Below are 25,341 nucleotides of genomic sequence, written 5' to 3' on the forward strand. Positions count from 1 at the left end.
TAATAAATAAATTATTTAGTATATACTTGATAAATGCTATGGGAAAAAGGAAACAATTAAATCTGTTGTCTTTAGCATTTGGGATTTGGACTAAGAAATTCTAGTTTAGTCTAGACTGATCTAAGACGAAGGAGATCTAGAGTCAGAAGATGAGGGGTGGTTCTCTTCTGCGTGCTATGTGAACTGAAAAGCAAAGAAGGGGGTCTCTTCAAACAGCAAAGAATGAAGCAGGTGTTCAGAAGGAAGCAGACTGCATCCTGATGGTTTTTCAGTTCTTACTTCCATTCCTTTCTTGAGGCATAGCTGTAATTTTTGCTCTTGGGTTCCCTGAGATATTACCTAGTATATCTATCTATCTATCTACCTACCTACCTACCTACCAATCTATCTCTTGCTAAAGCCAGTTTTAATTTCCTTTGTTCCTTGCAACCAAAGAGAACAAACGGCAATAATGATAATAATATCAACAATTGTAGCCAATATTTATTAAGCCCCTACTAGGTGCTAGGGACTGTGCTAAGTACTTTAGGTATTTTATCTCATTAGATGTAGATTTTGTCTGTAACATTTTAAAAATAAATTTGTTTTCCAATTTTAAATATCTTGGAACCATTTTTTTCTGAACAAACTTTTTTCAGAAAGTTTGGAAAGTACATGAAAGTATGAAGAAAGAGAAAAGCCTATCCCATAACCTCATTAACAAGAGAGAGCCAAGGTTAACACTTTCTCCTTGCTCACACCTAAGAAAATTCTTATTTCCCCACCATAATCCCAAGTCCATTATCTTCTATCCAGACTTCTGGTTTCCAAATTAGAGAGTTAAGATAGCACAAATACATGAAAATATAGTAATAAAAAAACAAGAAAACTAAAACACCTGTTGAATTCAGGAACAATATCTTGTCACCTCTGCATCCTCAACATTTTTCTGCCAGATAGTAAGTGCTAAGTAGTTAAATGTATCAAAACCCAAAGGTTCTCAACTGGCCTCTCCCCATTGTATTTTTGAAAATACACATAGAGATGAAACTAACTTCCATGGAAAGTTCTAGCCTCAGTATGTGTTTGGCTCAAATCAATCACTGATTCTATACTTACAGTTTTGAAATTTAAAGTGGCTTTCAGATTGACAGCCCTGAGGCATTTGGGGTACGTTCAAACACCAAAGGTTCCCCATTATGTTCCCTATCCTGTGCTTTCTAAAGACTGAAAAGATAACTGATATATTTTAGAAATATTTTCAATGGAGTGGACAGAAAAGGAATTTTCTGGTTAAGTTTCAATTTGTCAAAGAATTCAATTAACAGGAAACTTCCTATCCCCTGAAAATCATGATAAATCTTAAGTATGATTAGAAGGTGAAACAGTTCTTGGGGCACCTGGGTGGTTCAGTTGGTTAAGTATTCGACTCTTGATCTCAGCTCAGGTCTTGATCCCAGGGTCATGAGTTCAAGCCCTGTGTTGGGCTCCACGTCTACAAAAAAAAAAAAAAAAAAAGGTGAAACAGCTCATATTAACTTTTCTGCAGATTCCCTGCTTAACTTTCTTTAGTCTCTGGATAAGTCTATGCATAATTGTACTCCGAAGAGTTTTTCCAAAACAATATCTATCTAGGTAGCCCACAGTCCAAGAACTATTCAGTTTCTGGAATTACTTGAAAAAATTCAGAAGGCAAAAGTTGTACAAATTCTTGGCACATTCCTTGTACAATTCAGATAGTGCTGGTTACCAGTTGTAATGTGGTTACATTTCCAGTTAAACCAGAAATTTGAAATTCAGCTACTTATTCCGACAGTCTGCCACAGTTATTATAATGACACTTGATGGTTATAAGTCATAGAAAATATTGCACTTATAAAAATTCTTAATAAAGTGAACATAAAAGAATTATTTGATTATTAAACAAGCTGACTGTGACTTCGGTCCATTCAATTTTACACAACCTCGTTTAGCACATTATATCTCCTCATTCTTAAACTGCTTTCAAAATTCCAGTTTTGGACTTTTGCATATAAGCTGACAAATGAACACTTTGAGCCAAAGCTTGGCGAAGCTGGTTGCCAACGAACAGTTCCATTTTTACAGTTTCTCCATCGTAGTTGTGTAATTACTTAAATATTTGCTTGCATATTGTTCTTATTTCCTAAGAATGTGAGAAAATGGAAAAATGAAAACGCACATTCTAGAGATAAATTGAGGCTTGGGACGACTGAAAAAAATGTAGAAATAAGATAAACTGTTGGTCACAGCTTTAGAAATATTCTACAGGTCTCTTTCAAAAAAGCACAGGGTTAGGTCCAAAAACGAGAGTGATGAAATTTGTCTCTCAGAAGGTAAAATGCTTTTGCTTTCTTACAGCTACTAACCAATCTACTTTAAGATAAATTTTACACATGGCTGGTGTTATAGTTTCCTAGAGCTATTGTAACAAAGTACCACAAACTCAGAGGCTTAAAAGAACAGAAATTCATTCTCTTACTGTTCTGGAGGCCAGAAGCCCAAAATCAAGATGGCAGCAAGGCCATATTCGCTCTGAAGGCTCAAGAGAAGAACCCCTCCTTGCCTCTTTCCTTGCTTCTGGTACTTGCTGGTCATCCCTGGCATTCCTTGGCTTGAAACTACATCATGCCAATCTCTATTGTCACCTGGCCTTCTTCCCTGCATATCTCCTTATAAAAATACCGGTCATTGGATTTAGGGCCCACCCTAATCCAGCATGACTTCATTTTAAGTAATTACACCTGCAAAGAACTACTTCCAGATAAGATCACATTTTGAGGTTCCAGGTGGACATGAATTTGGGGTACTATTTGACTCAGTAAAGCTGGGTTCATGGATCATGATTAAGATTTCATCAAGTCCAATTGTTCATTCTAAATCAAGTCATATTTGGTGGTTAACAGAAATTTACTCAAATTAGCTCAGGTAAAAGGGATTTTACTGTAAGGAAACAATTCTTATGGGGAGTGCAAGCAAGACAGAACAATCAGGACAAAAATTAGGACACATCGGGTTTCCTTAGCCTACACATATGTAGATAGTTAAAGACCGTTACTGTTTTGCATTGATATAATTCAGCTAAACATTCCATCTGTTGCTGAGTCTTCATTCACAGCCTATCTCATGATATTTTGTTTGGCTCAGCTCAGCTTATGGACTGCATTTTCTTGGTTCAGGTGCCACTGTAGGCTCAGTCAGGTGTGTGTGTGTGCGCGCGCATGTGCGCACACGCGTGAGAGAGAGAAAGAGAGAGAGAGAATATGTAAGGCTGAGATAGGAACCACTCTCTTAAAAGAGTTTGCAGGAGGGGAGGCAATTATTATCCTCTCTAATATGTTTCGATAAATAAATCTCTTCTGCCTTTAATGTAGTGAAGAAGTATTTGTCATAAGCTTACTTTCTTAATTATTTTAATCATATAAAACAACAGGAGTCTGGCATCCCAAGCTTCATAATAAAAATACACTGGAATGTGATTGTTCAAAGTTTAATTACCGTGAAAATTCTTTCAGTCCTATAATCATTTATCGTCTTAATACTAGCAGTTTGAGGAAGGAAGCAATCTGAGAAAATACAACTCCAAATAATTTCTCATTTTACCACCACTATTAGAAAAAAATTATCGGGGGGGGCAGAATTTCTTTGACTTTGGGGGATATAATTTCCAAAAATATTAAATTATAATATTATTTTTTCCAATTTCTTGAGTTTGTCATCTTATTTTTTTTTCTCTTCTGCAACTCAGATGCCCTGAATTGGTTTAATCATCAACCTTGGGTTATAAACACATTCCTCATTGGTGCATGGACTCTCCTTATTCATTCATACATTCATTCACTTATTTAATGAACATATGTGAAGCCACCATTCTGCCGAAGACTAAAGCTTTAATAGGAATATATCTACCTGTGTACTCATTCTCCCATCTTGTCTCCCTGTGTTCCCTCCTTCCCTTTGTACTTCAGGGGTAACCACTACCCTGAACTTTGCTTTTGAACGTTATAAACAAATTATCATATTATGTCACTAAGATTTACTCATGTTATTTATACTTGTAGTTTCTTTCATATTTTGAAAATATTTAGTTATACTTTGTTTTCCCTGCTAGTTAAATAATACTTAATTTTGATTAAACAAATTTAAGAAAGCTGATAGGGGCACCTGGGTGGCTCAGTCGGTTAAGCGTCTGCCTTCAGCTCAGGTCATGATCCCAGGGTCGTGGGATTGAGCCCCGCATCAGGCTCCCTGCTCAGCGGGGAGTCTGTTTCTTTCTCTCCCTCTGCCCTTCCCCTGGCTTGTGCTCTCTTTCTCTCTCAAATAAATACAGAAAATCTTAAAAAAAAAAAAAAAGGAAGCTGATATAACTAATGATGATGCAGGTCAGCCTTCACAGTTTAAACTGAAGAGAGATTGTGCACGGAGACTAAGATATTAGAATTCAAATAAAGTCTTTAAATTACTATGACAAACAAGTTAATCATTAACGTCTTGGTCATATACACCAAAATGATTCAGACTTCATATTTTTTGTCTTTATCAGTCATCAGTGAAACATGTCAAACTTATTTAGTTCAGTAGAAATAGATAAATTATTATTGTATGCCTAAATATATTTCAATTTTAGCAAATCTAAACCAAGATGTCAGTGGTATCTGGAAAAACACTAAAATAAAGCACCATTTTTTTCAAGTTTCATAGTGATTATGACAGATGGTTAATTTCTCTGTGACCAGAGGTACACAGATGATTCATATGTATAATTTGTGAAAATACTCAGATTTAGCTAGTTCATTTCAAATTGAAGAGCAAATAAGTAATTTCAGATAAACAGAATAGACACATTTTAAAAACTGATTTAAATATCTTAAATATTTTTGCATTTTTATGTTTGATTATAGTTTTACCTTAGTCCAGTTTCACTATGCACAGCTTCAGTCTCCTATTACCCCAATTCATCATTTTAAACTATCACCCTGCTCAACATCTGTAGCATTCAATATGAACACAGTTTATCTTCTAACCTCATCTTCTGTCAATCACTCCTCCAAACCCTATACTGTAGAATGGCACTGTCCAATATAATAGTCACCTAGCCACATGTGGCTAGATTTTAAAATTAAATTAAAAATTTGGTTCCCTGGTCATAGTAGCCACTTTCAAGTGTTATATAATCACATTTTTCATCATCTTCACTTTTATTACCTGGTCCTTATTACCATCTCTCCTTGGGATTTTTGTAGTTGTTTTATACTTGATTACCCTAATTCTTTACTTGCACTTCTACATTGTTTTCAACCCAGCAGCTAGAATGATTCTTTCATTATATATACATATATATATACACTCATATATATATATATATACACACACACACACACACACATATAACTTAGGTAGAGCCTAGTATATACCAGTTACTATTCTAGGCACTTTACAAATGTCAACTTATTTATTCCTCATAATAACCCTCAGAGATAGAAAATATTATCCCTGTTTCACAGATGAAAGGAAAATAAGGCACAGGAAGACTAAGTAATTTGCCCAAGGTTGCCTGGCTCATGGAACATAAATCGTATCATGTCACTTCTCTGTTTAAACTACTTCAATAATTCCATCTCAGTCATAGTACAAGCTGAAGTCCTTCCAAAGACCAAGGGCCTAAAAGGCTACATGTGATCTGCATTCCTCTTCTACTCCATCTTCCTCCATAGCAATTTATTTATTCTCTTGTCTGTCTCTCCCCAAATTAAGTTCCACCAGGGTGGTTAGGGATTTCTGTCCCCTTCTCCATTACCAATTTTTTTCTAAGTGCCCAAAACGATGCCTTGCATAGCAGGCACTCTAAATAATCATTGCACAAATAAATGTATCCCTCTCATTTACTGCAAGTGGAAACAAATGTTTAAGAAAGGAGGTTAAAAGCAGAGATTTCAGAATTCCTGAATTTTAGAAGTGTATAAATTCCATTTATTTATTTACTTATTTATTTGTTAAATTTTTGGGGGGAGGAGCAGAGGGAGAGGGAGAAAGAATGGAGAATCTTAAGCAGGCGCCATGCCCAGTGCAGAGCCCAACACGGGGCTTGATCTCGCAACCCTGGGATCATGACCTGAGTGGAAATCAAGAGTCAGTCCCTTAGCCAACTGAGCCATCCAGGCACCCCTAAATTCAGTTTATTTATGTGTTGTAATCCTTAGGGTTTACTAATCTTGTGAGTGTTTATAAAGTCAAACAATATTAACAAAGTCATAAATTGTGTAAAATTAAAATTGCTGAGCATATACAAAACTTCATTTAATGATGGGTAAATTACTCAGAGAAAAAATGAAAACAAAAAGCACCACTCTTTTGTTATTTAAATATGGCAGATTTAAAAAAAAAAAAAAAACACCTTGAGAGGGAGCACTTAAAAGAGAGTAGGTTTTGGTCGGTTTAATTGTTTGGATGAAGATGAACCTAAATGGATTGTTGGCTACTCTAAGTGCCCGAAAACAAAGCACTGACTTTTGGGCATTTCTAGCAAATGAGCAACTATGGCCAGTTCCATTCCAAGATGATTGCTCCCTTGTGTAATACCTGAAAAACAATTCAGTGAGTACAGTACCTTTAATATTTTTCAGACCAAGTAAAGGATGTGGAAAAGACCAATGGATATCCATCAAGAATAATAATCGAATATAATTTTAAACTATGGTAGTGGTCAATTTCAAAAGCTGAATGCTATTTCATATTACTGTATTCTTTTTTCAACTTCATTTTCTGATACATGTGCACCTGAGGTTCATTTGCTTTATTTATTTTTGTACATTAAACTGCTCAAATCCACTGCATTGGGTCTTCCTTTGTATGAAAGAAAAAGTTATTCTGGGTATATTTAAAACATTTTTAAGAAATATTTTTATTTCCATATTCACAAGAACTATCTAGCTAATTTGTAAACATGCTTACTTCTGGGTGTCACTCAGAGATCCTTATTCTCTAGGTTTGGGAGTGGAGCCCAGGAACCTACGTTTCAGACCATTCTTTGAGAACTACTCGACTCAAAGCTATTTTCATATTTTGCATCTTTCAAAATATTAATTTTAGAAATGCAAAGAGGGGAAGGCAAAAACTCTGGTGGCTGTCAGAGGGAACAAGAATGAGCAGCTCACGTTGTGTCATGTTGTAAAACTTTTCCTCAGTTTGCAGATCTTCTGTTCCTGGGGAGGAAATCAGTTCATTTTCACCGAGTAATCAACCGTCTTTCAACCACTTCTGTCCATGTCTCTCAGGATGACCCCCAAAAGTCATGAACTCATCTTCGCGGCATAACGTAAAGCTCAGTTCGTCCTGCGTGCCCTCACAAGGGCCTCTGGGACCGGGTTCTCTTCCCGCCACAGGGGCCCCTCCTCTGCTTGCCCTTTGGGTCCAATCCTCCCAGAGGCGCAAGTCTTGGCGCCAACCGGGTGGCGGCGCTGTCCGCCTCGCGCGCTGCCGCCTCGGGCCCGAGGGAGGCGGAGGCACGGCCGGCGGAGGAAGGGGAGGGAGCGAGGCGCGCGCCCTGCTCTCGCGTGCTCTCGTACCGCTCGCGTGACCGGCTGGTGTGTTCGCTCAGGGCCGGCTCCCGGGGGCACGGACGGCCGGGCGCGCGCCGCTGCAAGGGGCGTCCGGCTCCCGATCGGCGGACCCGGCCGGCGCGAGGTGTGGGCGGGCGGGCCGCGGGGGTCCCGGGCGGACACGGGCGCACACGCTCCCGGAGGAGCCTTCTCTGAGGCTGCTCTTCCTCGGCCAGACGGAGAGCGGCAGTGTCTCCCCGCCCAGCGCACACTCGCCCCGCGTCTCCCCCCGCGGCGGCTGCTCCTCCTCGGCACCGCCAGCCCCAGCGCCGCTCCCGGGCGGGCGGCGGCGGCGACGGCGGCGGCGGCGGCGGCGGCGGCGGGACCCGCGGAGCCGCTTTGTGTGCAGCCCGACGAGGGGCGGCGGCGCAACCACCTGACAGAGGCCCGGGCGCTCGATGCACCTTCCGCCCGCATGAGGAGGAGGAGGTAAAGGCGGCGGCGGCTCGGCTCCCGCCCTCGGTTGGTGGAGGGAGGGGACGGAAGGGGAGACCGGGGAGGGGGGGGACGGCGCGGGACCGAGGCCCGGCGGGGCTGCCCGGAGGTGCCAATAAGGCCTCGGCAGCGCCGGACGGCGCCGAGCAGTCGGGGGCGAGAGAGCCGCCAGGGTCCCTCCGCCGAAGTTGAAGGAACAAAATGTGAAGTGCGGAGCCGCGTCAGCCGCTTCCTGGCGTGGGGTTTGGGGTGGAGGGCGTCTTGTTTTCCCCTCCCGCGGGACAGGGGAGGGGCGGGAGCGTGGCGGGGACGCCTGGGGTCCCGAAGCTCGGCCCGGCAAAGGCGTTCGTTTGCCGGAGCCATCGCTGCGTATGGGTCCGGTTGGGTCCCTAGTTTTGCGGCCTAAGCCGAGCCCTATAGGCCTCGCGTCTCCTTTCCCGGAGGGGACTGGCCGGGCGGGGGACTCGGGGCTGCTCTCCGACCGAGCGGGGGCCGTGAGGGCCTCGCCGGGCTCGGGAGGCTGCCAAACTTCGGACCTCGGTGCTTGGGGGTGGATTTCATTGTGAAAGGCGAAATGGGAAACTCCTGGCGCTGCTCGGCGCTTCCCGCGGCCGCGGCGGCTGGTGCCGGAGAGCCCCGTGGGCCCGCGGCTGGCGGGGCCCGCGTGAGTGCGGGTGGCGGGGCGGCCACCAGGGTCTAGGCCAGGGGAGGGGCGAGTGGCGGGGCCGCCGCCGAGTCCCCGGCCTCCCCGGATAAAGGGCCCTTTGCAGATTAGAGATTTTTGAAATGAAAAAAGAGGTTACAAAGTCTCCCTTTTCTCGCTGAACTTTTGTTTTCTGACCGATAGAGGCCGGTAGAGGACTGTGAAAGAAAAGTTGTCCCCCAGGATGGACTTCACCGCGCCGCCCAAGCCTGCCACGGCCCTCTGTGGCGTCGTGAGTGCAGACGGGAAGATCGCTTACCCTCCGGGGGTAAAGGAGATCACCGACAAGATCACCACGGATGAAATGATCAAGCGACTGAAGGTGAGCGTCTGGACACAGGGTTCACACTTCAGAACGTTTGTGGTAGGAGGTGCTCTCCTGTGGTATTACTGCACTGCTAGGCCTGGCCTTTACAGTTTCACCTCCCGGGTTATTTTTTTTTTTTAGGTATCATCTCGTTTTTTTACCCTCTCTGAAAGGTATTGTTCTTTCTTGGCTGTATCTTTGAATAGTTCTGGAGGGATATAATCATGGAAAATTAAAAGGAGTGTGCCTCTTTTTTCAACCATAAGAATTTAAGTGCTTTTTTAGAACTTTTTTCTAGAAATATTCATGAGAGTACTGTTCAGAGTAGCTTACAACCTTAAATGTAGGCAATAGCTTGCCTAGCAGGGTTCCTATTTCCATTAATTTCTGAGGAGACCGATTTAATCACCAAAGCATTTTATTTGTCACAATTTTCTAATATCCAGAAGCTTAAATACGAATTTAGTATGGTTAAACATTGACAGAATGTACTGACTTCAAAATTCAGACTTGAAGTAAGGTGATGATTTAGGTCCACATGTTCAAAGGGGTTTTCAAGAGAGAATATTTAGCTCTTTTTAAGTTAGCTTATTTAAACCATGGTGACCCTAAGATCAAGGTTGTAAGTTTCAGGCTTGTATTGGTCAGATTTTTGCTTTCTGTTGCATGGACATAGATTGTGCCCGCAGCCTTACAAGATAAGTGCTGTTCTTGTTAAGGGACTTGATGCAGTGGTTCTCAGCCAGGGCATTTTGTTTTTCTTTCTTTCTTTCTTTTCTTTTTTTTTTTTAAAGTAGGCTCCATGGCCAGTGTGGAGCCCAGTGCCGGGCTTGAACTCACCACCCTGAGATCAAGACCTGAGCTGAGATCAAGAGTTCAACACTGAACCAACTGAGCCACCCAGGTGCCCCTCAGCCAGGGCATCTTTGACCCCCAGGGAACATTTGTCAGTGCTGAAAATATTTTGTTTGTGACAACTAGGGCTAGATTGGAACAAGGAAAGGAAAAGACTTGAAGCAGGGATTCCAGCTAGGAAACTGGTAATAGTGTAGGTGAAAGATGTTGAAATCTTGAAGCTGGGCTTTGGTAGTGGGAAGAGAGGGTAGGGAAGGAACCAAGAAATGTTTCAGACCTAGAATCAGACTTGGTGGGAGGTGAGGGAAGAAACAATGTTGACAGTGTTTCTACCTTGGGCAACTTGGTGAAATGTATTTTTAGGGAATGATCTTGCCCCTTTGTTCTAGAGCTTAGTATAGTGCCTACTAAATGTTTATGAAGTTGTGAGCCATTAATGAATATTTAAAGTATTCCTTTACCTTAGTTTTTAAAATCTAATGAGATTCTGCAATTTGTTGCCTCTTTTGAAGGAAAAGGACACAATACCTTCCATTAAAATAAACTTGATACTAAAGATTATACACGAGGTGAGGTGCTTAATTGATGCTTCTTAAGGTTATAGAGAGTGTTTGGAGATACTGAAAAAATGTGAAATACAAAGCTGTTAAGTAAACAATTTATAGATCTTTTAATTTTTATTTTCATATCAGGAGTATTGAAATCTTGAATTCAAGTGATGGATAATCTGGTTAAAAAAGTTACGACCATATGTACTTTTTCTACTTGTGGATAGATTATTAGAAATGCTGTTATCTAAGTGGACATATAACCAAGTCTAGAATGAGCTTTGGGTTAGGAAATCATTTGTTATGAGTTCTTTTGGAAGTTAAAATTGACATACATATTAACCAGTTTGAATGTCCTGCTAAAATTTTGCTTTTCTCAAGAATCTTAATGATTTTTCCCCTTGTTTTTCTAAGTCTGTTTTGACTTTGTGCTTTCTAGGGATGCCTGGTTAGTTAAAGTAGTACTGTCTCATTGGAAGCATAGATTTTTAACCATGTTTAACTATTTTTGATAATTCTTGTGTTTATTAGACCCTTAATTATGGGCAAATTTTATAAATTCAGTAGTTTTTTTTTTATTATAACATAGCAACGATGTTCAAATGCTGTATAAATGCAAACAGCTTAAAGGCAGGTAAAATCTTAGTGGAATTCAGAGATGTTTGGTCCCTTCTCTTTAGTTTTCAAGAATGGGACAAACATTTTTACAATAGAACCATAATTTTAGAGTTAGAAGCATCTTAAAGGAAATTCTAGAACTCCCTGTATTTCACAAATGAGAAAATTTAGGCCCAAAGTGGCCAAGTAACATGTACTAAGATCAGTCATAGAGTGGCTTAGTGGCAGAGTCAGGGCAATAGCATACTTATTTTCATTCTTAGAGCTGATTTTCTTCAAAGGAATCTAAGTAGAACTAAGAAGTTGTGTTTTTATTATGCAATTGAAAACAGTAAAGTGAAAAGAGAAGGGAATCAGTGAATTATTTTGTTCTTTTGCAAGGAGATAATAGGACGGCATTTTTTTTTTTGACATTAGAAACAATTGTAATGCTTTGAAGCTTTCTTGAAAATGGTTCTTAGGGGCACCTGGGTGGCTCAGTCATTAAGTGTCTGCCTTCAGCTCAGGTCATGATCTCAGGGTCCTAGGATTGAGCCCCGCGTCTGCTCCCTGCTCAGCGGGAAGCCTCCTTTTCCCTCTCCCACTCCCTCCTGCTTGTGTTCCCTCTCTCGCTGTCTCTCTCTCTGTCAAATAAATAAAGTCTTAAAAAAAAGAAAATGGTTCTTAGAATATGTCTTTGGAATAGCTAAGGTATACTTTTGTATATATATTACAGGTTTAAATTTCAGTTTCTGAGGAATTACTTTAACTATTCTTATGTCCAGTCACACTGGCCTTCGATCAGTTCCTTGAACATGCCATTTCTGCCTAGACAGATGCCACATTACATAACCCATATGTGTACTCTTCTTCTCAACTTCCTTTGTCATTCATTTGTTCATCTTTTGTCACTCATTTGTTTTTCTTAAGGGAAGTCTCTTAGATTCCCCATTATGTGTTCTTTTAGCTCCTTCATATCATTTATTACAGATGTGATGTTACACTTATGCATATGTTCATGAATACAGGTACCATCTCTCTCTTTATTTTTGTACCCTACCAGCACCAAGTTCAATGCCTGGCACATAGTTAGGTGCCCAGCAAATATTTGGTCAGTGGACACATGAATATTTTGTATTAATATTAGATTAGAAAAAATAATAATAGTGGATTAGAGAAATATTTGTATATTTGAAATGAAGGATAATTTGAAAATATTTTGAATTGCAACTAAGTCTTTACCTGAGATTGCATACCAGAGAGATAACATGGATATTTAGAATTTTAGAACCAAAAGGTAGCTTAGAGGTTATTTGGTTCTGTTCTCATTTTCCAGATGAAGAAATGGAGTCTGAGATGTTGTGATCAACCCTAGTTACAGAAAGCTGAAAACTCACTAACAGTTTGTTGCTTAGGGTTGCCTGGCTGGCTCATTTGGTAGAGCATGCAACTCTTGATTTCAGTGTCTTCAGTTCAGGCCCCCTGTTGGGTGTGCAGCCTACTTTTTAAAGTAAATAAATGGTTTTGTTACTTAGATAAGTTACAATTATATATTAATTTTAGAACTATTAAAGGCCATACAAAAGTTATCTGTTTGAAAGGACAGACAGATTGTTTACTACCAATGTTACATTAAGTATCAAGATCTGTAGTTCACAAATAGCCTTCTTTCTGTATAGTTAAGGATTCTGAAACTAATGTAGCAGTCATATCTGATAACTTTTATAACACATTCAAAACACACCTATAAACAGTGCTGTACAAAGCTCCATTAAGTGCTTCTGCCCACAGTTTGTTATACATGTCGGTTTCAAATCATGTATTAATATAGAACTGCATGCTACTCACATTTTATTCCTTCTTTTCTTGCTATTTTAGAAAATTATAAGGTAATTTATAAGTCCTTATAAGGACTTTGGAAAGTCCTTATAAGCCTTCATTTTTAGAGAGAGGGACGGACCAGTTGAAGATTTAAGTATTTATTTATTCAAGTAATGTCTGCACCCAACCTGCAGCTTGAACTCACCACCCTGAGATCAGGAGTTGTACACTTGAGCTGAGCCAGCCAGGGGCCCTCAAGATTGTTTCTTATATACACTTCTTATTATCTGGTGTCAGAGTTCAGTACCCCAGACAGTTCTCTGGCTATTAACTTCATACCCAAATTTGCCATACTCATTCAGTCACAGAATCAAAAATTCTTACTACTTTTGTGCTAAGAATCAGGAAAGATTAAATAAATAACAAGGTTTCATTGTTCTGAATCTGTCCCCCATTTTTCTCCCACCAGGTGTTATTTATGGTTTTTTGTGTTGTTGTTGTATTTTTCTGTCACCTTTCTCTTTGTGTCAACCATTCCCTCTGCCGCACACTCTCACTTCTGCTGCCTGTAGTATAGCTTGTTTGATGTAGTTCGGAATTAGGATGTGGTGGCTTGACTTAAGGTAGGGCATCTCTCTTTTCTCATCAAATGTAGGTTGTGAGAGGGGAAGAATAGATTAGGGGCAGGAAGGCCATGAAATTTTTTCCTTCTTTTCCTCCAGGTGGATCCCAGAAATACCTACTTTGGTTATAATTATTTTCACTTCCATAAAAGATTTTTATTTATCCCTAAATGCCACATAGGATGCTAATTTTACATAAAATTCAGTATTAACTTCCAGTCTAAAATCTGTTTGCATATTTTATTTTAATATTTGTATTAAATCTTCTTTGCAGAAGATTCTGCTAGGAAATTAAAAAATTAAATAGGCAAGATTTCTTAAAATGAAGCCCTATAATATAGCCAATATGTATTTGGGAAGTAATGCTAACTGTAGCACAGTTCTTATTTTAGACTTGCATTTGTGTAGAGGAACTGTTCTGCTCATTTGTTGCTGTGTAACAAATTACCCCAAACCAGTGGTTTAAAACAGCAGTTCGGGTTTTTTTTTATTATGGTAAAACAGATATAACATAAATTTTGCCATTTTAATCTTTAATATTTTATTCATTTATTTATCAGAGAGAGTGTGCACAAGCAGGGGGAGTGGCAGGCAGAGCAGGCAGAGGGAGAAGCACACTCCCCGCTGAGCAGGGAGCCCGATGTGGGACTCCATCCCAGGACCCTGGGATCATGACCTGAGCCAAAGGCAGACACTTAACCGACTGAGTCACCCAGGCATCCCCATTTTAATCCTTTTTAAGAGTAGTTTTGTGGTATCAAGCGCATTCACGTTGTTGTGCAACCATCACTACCATTCATGTCCAAAACTTTTTCATATTTTCCAACTAAAACTTTGTACTCATTAAACAGTAACTCTTGGGGCACCTGGGTGGTTCAGTGGGTCAAATGGTTAAGGGTCTGCCTCCAGCTCAGGTCATGATCTCAGGGTCTTGGGATCAAGCCTGGCATCACATCAGTCAGGCATTGCGTTGCATCAGGCTCCCTGCTTAGCTGGAGTCTGCCTCTCCCTCTCTGTTGCCCTTCTCCCCGCTTTTGGGAGCGCTCTTTTTTTTCCTCTCTCTCTTTCTCAAATGAATAAATGAAATCTTAAAAAAATGGTAACTCTGATTCCCCCTTCCCCTGGCAGGGGCAACCACCTTTCTACTTTGTGTCTCTGAATTTAACTACTCTTAAGAGCCTAATATAAGTAGAATCATAATAGTGTTTGTCCTTTTGTGACTGCCTTGTTTCACTTAGCATAATGTCTTCAAGGTTCACCCATGTAGTATGTGTCAGAATTTACTTTTTAAGGCTAGATAATATTTCACTGTGTATATATAAAGCATCTTTTGTTTATCCATTCATTTGTCAGTGGACATCTGGGTTGCTTCTACCTTTGACATCTGCCACTTTTCTTCTTTATCTCACAGTTTTGTGCATCAGGAATTTGGGCAGGCTTGGCTTGACTTGAGTATTCTTCTCCACGTTCCTTACTGTGCTCATTCAGTCATTCACCTGGTGTCTAAACTGGTCTAGAAGATCCACACTGGTTTCTCTCAAACACTTTGTGCTTTGGTAGGAACAGCTGTAAGGTTGAACTCACCTGGGCCCTTTTTCCTATCTGTGATATAATCTTGGGGCTTCTCTACATGGTCTCTCTCGCAGGGTAGTTGGACTCAGGCTCTAAGACACTGTGGAGGAATTTGCCAGTACTTTTTAAAGGCTTGGTTCAGAATTGGCAATGTCACATCTATCTTACTCTACTGGTTAAAGTACTTATGGCCCAATCTGCATTCAAGGGGAGAAAAAAATGACTCTACTTCTCAATGGAAGAAGAAAGAAAGAATTTGTAGCCATCTTTAATCTATCACAGGAGCTCTTTTGACAAGTCAGAGTATACTATAGACTTTGTAGCAGTATTCATAAATTTGAAAAACACTTAATTTCAAAAATAATAGCATATATTTGCAGCCAACTCACTAGATTTGTGAAATTTATTTTAAATACCATAAGAAAAATTCGTAGGAATTTTTTTATGTGCTAGGTAGGGAGAAATTATGTGGGAATCTCATGATTTGATCTTAGAATCCTGTTTCTTTTATTATTTGAATTTTTACTGGAGAATATTGCTGGCTAATTATGATGTTTTTTCCACTCCCTCCTCCTTTTTAAGAATTACCTCAACTTTTTATTTTGAGACATTTCAGACCTCTGGAAAAGTTGGAAAAAATTGTACCTTCACCTATATGCCTTCATTTAGGTTTACCAGTTGTTAACATTTTGTCACCTTTGTTTGCTTTTGTTTCTCCATACACACACAGAAGGAGACAGACATGATACACTTTTTTGTACTTACAGACATCAGGACATTCTCCCTGTGAATGCTTCAGTGTTCTTCTTAGAACAGTGATTGTTACCGCACTCCAAACTTAACATTGGTACAGTGTTATCTGTTATATTGTCCATAATAAAGTTCTCCCAGTTGTCCTAAAAATGACTTTTAATTTTTTTATTTAATTATTTTTTAATTTTTCAGTTTTTTTATTGACATACTGTTGACACACAGTGTTACATTAGTTTCAGGTATGCAACATAGTGATTGCATAGGTCTATATGTTAACATCTGTTACCATACAAGGGTATTACAATATCAGTGACTATATTGCCTACGTTGTACCTTTTATCCCTGTGACTTCTTCATTCCATGATTAAAATCCTGTACCTCACATGCCCCCCTCACTCATTTTGCATTTATCCCAGCCTCTCCCTTCTGGCAACCATCAGTTAAAAATGACTTTTTTAAAATTGGATTTTTTCCTCTATCCAAGTTTCAATATAGGATCATTTGCATATGTCATGTCTCTTTAGTCTCCTTTTTTATTTAATTTATTTATTTAAAGATTTTATTTATTTGACAGAGACACAGCAAGAGAGGGAACACAAGCAGGGGGAGTACGAGAGGGAGAAGCAGGCTTCCCAAGGAGCAGGAAACCCTTGTGGGGCTCGATCCCAAGACCCTGGGATCATGACCCAAACTTGAGGCAGACGCTTAACTGAGCCATCCAGGCTCCCCTAGTCTCCTTTTTTAAAGATTTTTATTTATTTTAGAGAGCACATGTGCATGGGGGAGGGAGTCAGAAGGAAAGGGAGAGGAAATCTCAAGCAGAGTCCCTGCTGAATGTGGAGCCTGATGCAGGGCTCCATCTCAGAACCCTGAGATCATGACCTGAGCTGAAATCAGGAGTTGGAGGCTTAACTGACTGAGCCACCCAGGCACCCCTCTTTAGTCTCCTTTTTAATCTAGAAAGTTCTGGGGTGCCTGGGTAGCTCAGTCATTAAGCATCTGCCTTCCGCTCGGGTCATGATCCCAGGATCCTGGGATCGAGCCCTGCCTCGGGCACCCTGCTCAGCGGGGAGCCTGCTTCTCCCTCTCCCACTCCCCCTGCTTGTGTTCCCTCTCTCACTGTGTCTCTCTCTGTCAAATAAATAAATAAAATCTTTAAAAAAAAAGTTCTGTCACCGTTGTTGGAAGGGGGGGAGTCATTCATGATGTGACATTTTTGAAGCATTGGTCTCATAGGAGTGCCATAATCTGTTTTTCTCATTTCCTCGTGCTTAGGTTGAACTTTTTTTGGTGTGTACTTTACCATGCAAGTGGTGATGTATAGTTAGTTTCCTTTGCGTCATCAGGAGGCACAGAATGTCATTTTGTCCTGTTGGTTATGCTAAGTTTGATCACTTGGTTACAATTGGTCAACTCTTTCATTGTAAATACACCTTTCCCAGCTTTGCAATTACTAAGTAATATTTAAAGTGACAGTTTGTAAGAATAATTTGTTTTCTTACAATTTTTACTTAACTGTTTTAGTATCCACTTTGGTGATTATAAAATGTTGCCTTTTTTAAAGTCTATCATTCCTTCTACATGTGTTAGCTGGCCTTTCTCTGTAGAAAAGAGCCTTCCCCCTTCTCCCCCCCCCTTTTTAAGATTTTATTTATTCCTTTGAGAAAGGGAGACAGAGCACACAAGCAAGGGGAGAGGCAGAGGGAGAGGGAGAAGCAGGCTCCCCGCTGAGCCAGCCAGGAGCCCGCCGTGGGGCTCAATCCCAGGACCTGGAGATCATGACCCAAACCGAAGGCAGACGCTTAACCATATGAGTCACCCAGGCGCCCCACCTGCTCCCCTTTTTAAAAAAATTATTCATGGGTTCTTCATTCAGTGCATTATAGTCTACTGTCTTTATTCCCTTTGAGAGTCAAATTATCCCCAAATGAGCGTGCTGGCTCTGGTGTCCTTTTGAAACATCTAGTGTCTTTTTGACGTCTCTCTGAGTCTTTGAGCACTTCTTTGTTTTCTGGTGCAACATGTTCACCTTGTGCTTTCTTGCCCCAGATTTGGATAGGTCATTTTTTCCACAGAGTCCTATTTCCATTTTAGTTAGAGAGTGGTGTTTATAAACCAAGGTCTGGGCATGGGCATTGGGTTCACATAGGTAGTAGGATGTAATTTTTCAGGCCCTATCAGTGTGTAGTGCTGGGAAATATACATACTTTAGAGTTCATTCTGTTCAGTTAAAATCCAGCACCACAGGGACGCCTGGCTGGCTCAAGCAGTAGAGCATGCAGTTCCCTTTTTTGTTTGTTTGTTTTTTAAGATTTTATGTATTTACTTTAGAGAGAGAGCAAGGTGGGGGGAGCAGAGGGAGAGGGACAAGCCAACTCTGTGCTGAGCGTGGAGCCCAATGGGAGGCCGGGTCCCAGGACCCTGAGCCGAAATGAAGAGTTAGACCCTTAACTGACTGAGCCACCCAGGCACCCTGTGCACCCTGTGACTCTTAATCTCGGGGTTGTGAGTTCAAGCCCCATGTTGGGGGCAGAGGTTACTTAAAAAAAAATCCATCCCCACAGTTTTTCCTAAACTTCCTCCATTCCATATTTGTATCATCCTTCTTCTACAGTATAAATCCTGTTTTCCCTAAACTTTGATAAATTTATTTCCTTGTACTACCCTGCTGTAAACTCAAACAAAATTCAATACTATACTGGTGTCCCTTGCAAGATTTTTTGCAGTTTAGTTGTACCCCTAAGGTTGTATAGAGTACTGTATTTGTTAGTTACTTGAATTTGAATTCTTTTGTCCAAGTGATTACATTATCAATTTTATGTACAATTGGTTTCTTTCTTTCTGTTTGTATTCAGTTTTTATACACACAATACTTTTTATTTCCACTGATAAATGTGATTCTTGCTTTTTTTTATTGTGCTAAAAAACACACAACATAAAATTTACCATCTTAACCATTTTTAAGTCTATAGTACGGTGCTGTCAACTGTGAGTTGTTTCTTTGTGAGCCTCCCTCTGCCCCTTCCACGTATGTACACATTGTTTTTTTTTTTTTAAAGATTTTATTTATTTATTTGAGAGAGCGAGAATGAGAGACGGAGAGAGAGCACATGAGAGGGGGGAGGGTCAGAGGGAGAAGCAGACTCCCCACTGAGCAGGGAGCCTGATGCAGGACTCGATCCCGGGACTCCAGGATCATGACCTGAGCCGAAGGCAGTCGCTCAACCAACTGAGCCACCCAGGCGCCCCACATTGTTAATACAACAGACCTCTATAACTTTTTCATCTTTCAGAACTGAGACTCTGTGCCCTGTGAATAATTCCCTCCACCCCCACCCCCACCCCCCTGCCCAGCCCCTGGCAACCGCCATTCTATTTTCTGTTTCTAGGGGTCTGACTACTTTAGATATCTCGTATAAGTGGAATCACATAGCCATCTTTTTGTGACTGGCTTATTTCACTTAGCAAAATGTCCTCAAGGCTTATCCGTTTTGTAGCATATGACAGGATTTTCTTCTTTTTAAAGGCTGTATAATATGTTGTGTGTATATACCACATTTTTTTTATACAGTAATCTGTTGATGGACATTTAGGTTGCTTCTCCTTCTTGGCTTTTGTGAAGAATACTGCAGTGAACCTGGGTATCTCTTTGAGATCCTGTTTTCAATCCTTTTGCATGTATACCCAGAATATATACTGCTGGATCATATGATGGTTACATTTCTAATTTTTTTGGAAAATTAGAAAATTACTGTTGGCCATAGCAGCTGCACCAGAAGTGCACAAGGATTCCAATTTCTCTAGGTGCTCACCAGTGCTTATTATTTTCAGTGGTTGTTTTTTTATTTGTTTGTTTTTTAAGATTTTATTTATTTCTCTGACAGGGAGAGAGCAAGCAGAAGCAGGGGGAACAGCAGACAGGGGAGAAGCAGGTTCCCTGCTGAGCAAGGAGCCCAATGTGGGGCTCAATCCCAGGACCTTGGGATCATAACCCGAGCCAAAGGCAGACGCCCAACCGACTGAGCCACCCAGGCACCCCTTCTATGTTTTTGATAGTGGCTATATTTAACAGGTGTGAGGTGATGTCTCATTGTAGTTTTGATTTGTACTTCCCTGATGAGTGATATTTAGCATCTTTTCATGCTTGTTGGCTATTTGTCTATCTTCTTTGGACAAATGTCTCTTCAGGTCCTTGGCCCATTTTTTAATTGGTTTGGTTTTTCTGTCGTTGAATTGGAGTATTTGTATTTAATTTTAGGGATTACTTCATTCTTTTTATTTAATTTTACATGGTTCAAAAGTCAGTACTATATAAAAACTTACACTTTTCAGAAGCCTTACTCCCATCCTTATCCTTTCCATGTACCCACCCACTATAGGTGATCATTTTCGGGGTGCCTGGGTGGCTCAGTTGGTTGAGTGACCAACTCTTGATTTCGGCTCAGGTTATTAGGTCATGATCTCAGGGCCCTGGGATCCAGGCTGCCACCTGCACCCCCCCCCGCCCCCGTCCATCTTGTGTCCAGCTCCATGCTTATCAGGGATCCTGCTGGAGGATTTCTCTTCCTCTGCCCCTTCCCCCACTCGTATAGGCATATACTTTCTTATAATAAAAATAAATAAATCTTGTCATTTTCATTAGTTCTTGGTCTGTCCTTTCTGTCTTGTCTCCCTTTTTATTCAAAGTGTAGACTACTGGGGTGCCTGGGTGGCTCAGTCCGTTAAGCATCCGCCTTCAGCTCAGGTCATGATCTCTGGGTCCTGGGATTGAGCCCCGCCTCAGCCTTGCTGCTCAGGGATTCTGCTGCTTTCTCTCTCTCTCTCTCTCTCTCTCTCTCCCTCCCTCCCTCTCTCTCTCCCCCCCCTGCCCCTCACCCTGCTCATTCTCTTTCTCAAGTAAAAATCTTTTTTAAAAAAAATGTAGACTACTGTATGTACTCTTTTGTACTTTGCTTTTTTTCACTTAGTATATCCTGGAAGTCACTCCAGTTTCACTTGGAAATTTCCATATCTGGAAATCTTTTTTTAATTCTTTTTCGTGGTGTTTTAGTACTGTATGTGTAGATGTGCCATAGTTTATTCAGCTAGGCTCATTGTTAGTTTGAGATTGTTTCTGATATTTTGCTATTACAAATAATGCTAATGTCAATAACCTTGTTTCACATGTTTTGTATTTGTAGAAGTGTGTCTTCAGGGCAGATTTCTAGGAGTGGAATTGTTGGGTCAAAGGGTAAATTTATGAGCTATCTATACGTAGATACAGATATAGTTTTTTTTTTTTTTTTTTGGAGGTGGTTGAATTCTCCTCCATAGGGGTTGTACCATTTTGGACTTCTATCAGCTAGTATAAGAATGCCCAGGCTCTCATAATGTATTCTCAAGTAATGCCTACATTTATTTATTTAAAGTAATGCCTACTTTTTTTTTTTAAGATTTTATTTATTTGTCAGAGAGAGAGAGTGTATAAGCAGAGGGAGCGGCAGGCAGAGGGAGAAGCAGGCTCCCCACTGGGCAAGGAGGAGCCCAATGCAGGACTCGATTCTAGGACCCCGGGATCACAACCTGAGCCAAAGGCTGACATTTAACCAACTGAGCCACCCAGACATCCCATAATGCTTTCTTTTAAATTAGCAAATTGGCAAATTAATATGTTGCAGAAAAGCCATTTTATTAACTCCTGGCAACAAGAGTTCTTTATGGGAATGATTAAACTTACGTATCACATTGAGGTCAGAGGGGTAAGAACCCTACTTAGATAGGGTTCTAAGTAGGGTTATCACATATTTTTAAAAACTTAAAGGGAGGGCACCTGGGTGGCTCAGTTGGTTAAGTGACTGCCTTCGGCTCAGGTCATGATCCCAGAGTCCTGGGATCGAGTCCCACATCGGGTTCCCTGCTCAGCTGGGAGTCGGCTTCTTCCTCTGACCCTACCCCCTCTTGGGCTCGTGCTCTCTCTCTCTCAAATAAAATCTTAAAAAAAAACTCAAAGGGAATTGAGTGACTGTTTCAGTTTCTAGGTTTTTTTTAGTTTAAAGAAATGAGGTGGTGGAGACAAAATGTTAGTAACAAAGATGGTGTTGAAATCAAGTCTCACTTAGGTCTTAATTCAAGACCTTGAATTAAATAGAAATTAGGTGAAGGCATGTTAAAAAATCCTATATGAAATAAGCGACGTTGATATGTAGAATGCCAATACCATGATTTATTTTTCCTATCAGAAATCTGTAGACATCCAAGGAAAAAACTGATGAGTTCTCACAGTAGGAGAACAGGTTTTAAGGTCATTAATGAATTTTGTTTCTATTAGCTTCTATTTTCAGAATTAATGTTTTAAGTTAAGCACTAGGCTGAGGTTGTTGGCACATGGAAATATGTCCAGTTGAATTCCCTACTTAGAAAGATAAAATGAGTAGAGTTTATACATTATATAAAAGCCTAACAAGTTTTTATTTGCTGAAGACAACAAATCAAGAGGTTTCTAAATAATGGTGCTAATAGAAAGCTGAATACAAAAATAAAGGAATTTACTAATCTTGCCCTTGCTGTTGGCATTTGGTTTTTTACACTAATGCAGAGCTTCCCAACTGGTGTACTTCCATACAGTTACAGGTGTGCCTAAATATAGGAGTCTGACGGACTCCATATTTGGAGGTTACAAATATTTTATCTTTTTTTTTGTATATGTTGTGATTTTTTTAAATTTATTTTTACTTTTTTTTTATAAGTAATCTCTATACACCATATGGGGCTTGAACTCACAACCCCACAATCAAAAGTCGCCTGCTCTACAGACTCAGCCAGCCAGACGCCCCTATGATGTGATATTTTAAAAGTTGGGAACTGCTATAATACGGTTTTTTTTTCATGTTTTAAAATTACTAAGATCAAACATTCAAAACTTCCTACCAAGGTAGGAGTACTGTGATTGGTGCTTTTAAAACCAGCCCTTAAATAGCATTAGTTCTTTGGGGAAAGTAGATTTATACTAGAATAACACTGGAATGGATTCCCATTTATATGAAGAAAGAATATTTGAGATTATCATATATAACATAAATTAAATGCCAGTTACTAGGATTGCATGCTAGGATTGTGCTAGGATTGCGTTTTTTTCTTTGGATAAAGAAATACTATGAATTTTGATCATCAAGAAAAGTTTCATGGAGAAGATGACAGTTGGACTGGAATGTGAAGGCTCAGACTGTGGTAGACAAATAGGTGGTAACACATTCCAGACAAATAGCAGGGACAAAAACTGAGTGGCAGAAGCATGCTTGGTGTGTTTGAAGAAAATTAGTAGAACAGTTTTGCTAGAGCTAATGCATCTTGAGAGAGTAGTTGGGAGAAAAAAAGAGGAAGGTACCTCTTGAAATTGTTAAATTTCTTAAATGCCAAAGAAAGGAATTTGAGTTAAAAAAAAAAATGTGTGCTGAGGAGTCTGGTGTCTAAGTCATAGTTTTGCATGATTAACAAAGCTAAGTGGTCAAGCAGTTTCTTTACTCGTGAATACCACCTTTGTGGCTGATTTGTGGTCTTTTTGTCCTTGTTTCCAGACCAGATAGCATCTTTGGTTGAACAGTAATCTATTTCTAATTGATACTGTCTGAATAGATCTGTTAGTTGGTGAGAGTTTAGTCATATGACACTAGGTGTAAAGACTGTGGGTGAGTAAAATTTTAAAAAGAGTGGTTAGTAGAATTTTATGTACTAGACTTATATGAATTGGATTTTTATCACATATTTTTTCCAAAATTTTTTGCAAAATTTTTTAGAATTTCTGTGTTAGGAATTTAAATAAATGTTAATAAACTGATGCCAATTTGTTAAGTTTAATACTTGAAAATTAAACTTGTATTTAATTGGGCATGTATAATTGTCCAATAACTTCAAATGTTTGATTTGAATATCCTTCATCTAGCCATTATAAAATAAGTAGAGGTAAATTTTTCATTATACAAAAAGAAAATCCTTGAATAAAAATGTTTAAGGACTGAGTCAGCATGTGTAAGAAGACTAGTTTGTTTTTGGCAGAAGTTTAGAAAATGGTTTTCTTCTTGAAGCATGTACCTAAACAGTTTTGAAAAAAGTGGTAAAAATCATCAGGCTGGATGATATAGGATGAAATTGATTTTAGATCTCTTAGAAGTAATGTTATGTAATTTTGTCTGTTATATTCATTTCTCATCCTTTAGTTGATATTTTACCAGATTTTTTAGTTTATAATACACTGTTTCACTTGTCCTTTATATTTTTCTATACATTTTTGTTTAGTATTCACTTAATGTTTTTTTTAATAGAAGCTGTTTTTTAGAGCAATTTTAGTTCTTAGCAAAATTAAGTAGAAAGTACAGAATTCCCATCAACTTGCTGTCTCTGTTCTCCCCCCGCCATTACATCCAGCACCAGAGTAGTATGTTTGTTACATTCCGTGGACATTAACACATCATCATCACCCGAAATCCATATTTCTTTTTTTTTTTTAGAATTTATTTTTAGAGCAATTTTTGTTTCAGAACAATATTGAAGGGAAGGTATAGAGATTTCCCATATACCTCCTTCCCCCACACATGCATGGCCTCCCCCATTACCAGTATCACTCAACAGAATGGTACGTTTCTTATCAAAAATGAACGTATGTTGACACATACTCACCCAAAGTTCATAGCTTACCTTAGGTTTATTTTTGGTGTTGCACATTTTGGGTCCAGGTAAATGTATATTGACATATATCCATCTTTATAATAACATCTAGAGTATTTTCAGTGCCCTAAAAGTTGTCTCTGCTCTGCCTATATATCCCTTCTCCCTTCCTATATATTTTTTACTGTGGAAAATCTCAAATGTTTATTATTACTTATATTTTTTATCCAAGTTGAATATATTGTCCTCTTAATATTCCTAATCTTGACTTTTCTTATTTGGCCAAAGTGGAGCTTTAAGTGCTGGTATTAAAAAGAGGATTTTAAATCTTGGGCATACTCAGCATGCTTTAATCTAGATTAGTGGTTCTCAGATTTTTAAATATCACCTGGTGCTTTTAAGAATTAGATACCCAGTTATAAAAAAAAAAAATTAGATACTTGGTAATCTCCCACCCCTCTACCCCCAATTTAGTAGTTTAGGGTGGGCTCAGTTTTCTGCATTTTTCCCCCTGCATTTTCATTAAGCCCCTCTGGTATTCTTGATACAGAGATATACACTGAGAACCCCAGAAATATATTTTACTTTCCTTATTGCCAAATTTCATATTAACTACTCTCAAAAATTTTGTCTAAAAAAGATTTTTTTAATTAGTTATAGGATTTTTACATTAAGTTTAAATTGTGCCCAGAAACAAGCTTCCCTCCCTAATTATTTTAAACTTCGCTCTATCCTGAAGACATTTAAATTTATTTGGAAGGCATGCAACTATGTATACCATGACATCTTTTACATTATCCAATAGCAGTCAGTTATTTAGAACTCTATTAATCTACATTTTTTTTAGAGGGAAGGGAGGGGCAGAGGGAGAGAGAGAATCTTAAGCAGGCTC

General features: G+C 39.5%; 1 protein-coding gene across 3 annotated transcripts in view; it reads left to right on the top strand.

Moving 5' to 3' along the window:
* Positions 1 to 7,885: 7,885 nt before the first annotated feature.
* The window catches only part of PDS5A (PDS5 cohesin associated factor A), a 135,052-nt gene continuing 117,596 nt past the window's right edge, over positions 7,886 to 25,341 (top strand). Inside the window, exons 1-2 of one of the 3 annotated variants that reach the window (XM_088021198.1) lie at positions 7,886 to 8,024; positions 8,878 to 9,055. In XM_088021198.1, coding sequence (XP_087877324.1) covers positions 8,918 to 9,055 — 138 coding nt within the window. In that variant the 5' untranslated portion in view covers positions 7,886 to 8,024; positions 8,878 to 8,917. Of the gene's footprint in view, positions 8,025 to 8,120; positions 8,239 to 8,877; positions 9,056 to 25,341 lie in introns of those variants that run through there. The other 2 variants (XM_028087460.2, XM_028087470.2) reach the window with 2 other exon arrangements.

This window comes from Eumetopias jubatus, unplaced genomic scaffold (assembly GCF_037043125.1).
Source record: "Eumetopias jubatus isolate StellerSeaLion01/CBP00866 unplaced genomic scaffold, mEumJub1_p1.0 scaffold_2, whole genome shotgun sequence".
NCBI lineage: Eukaryota > Metazoa > Chordata > Mammalia > Carnivora > Otariidae > Eumetopias > Eumetopias jubatus.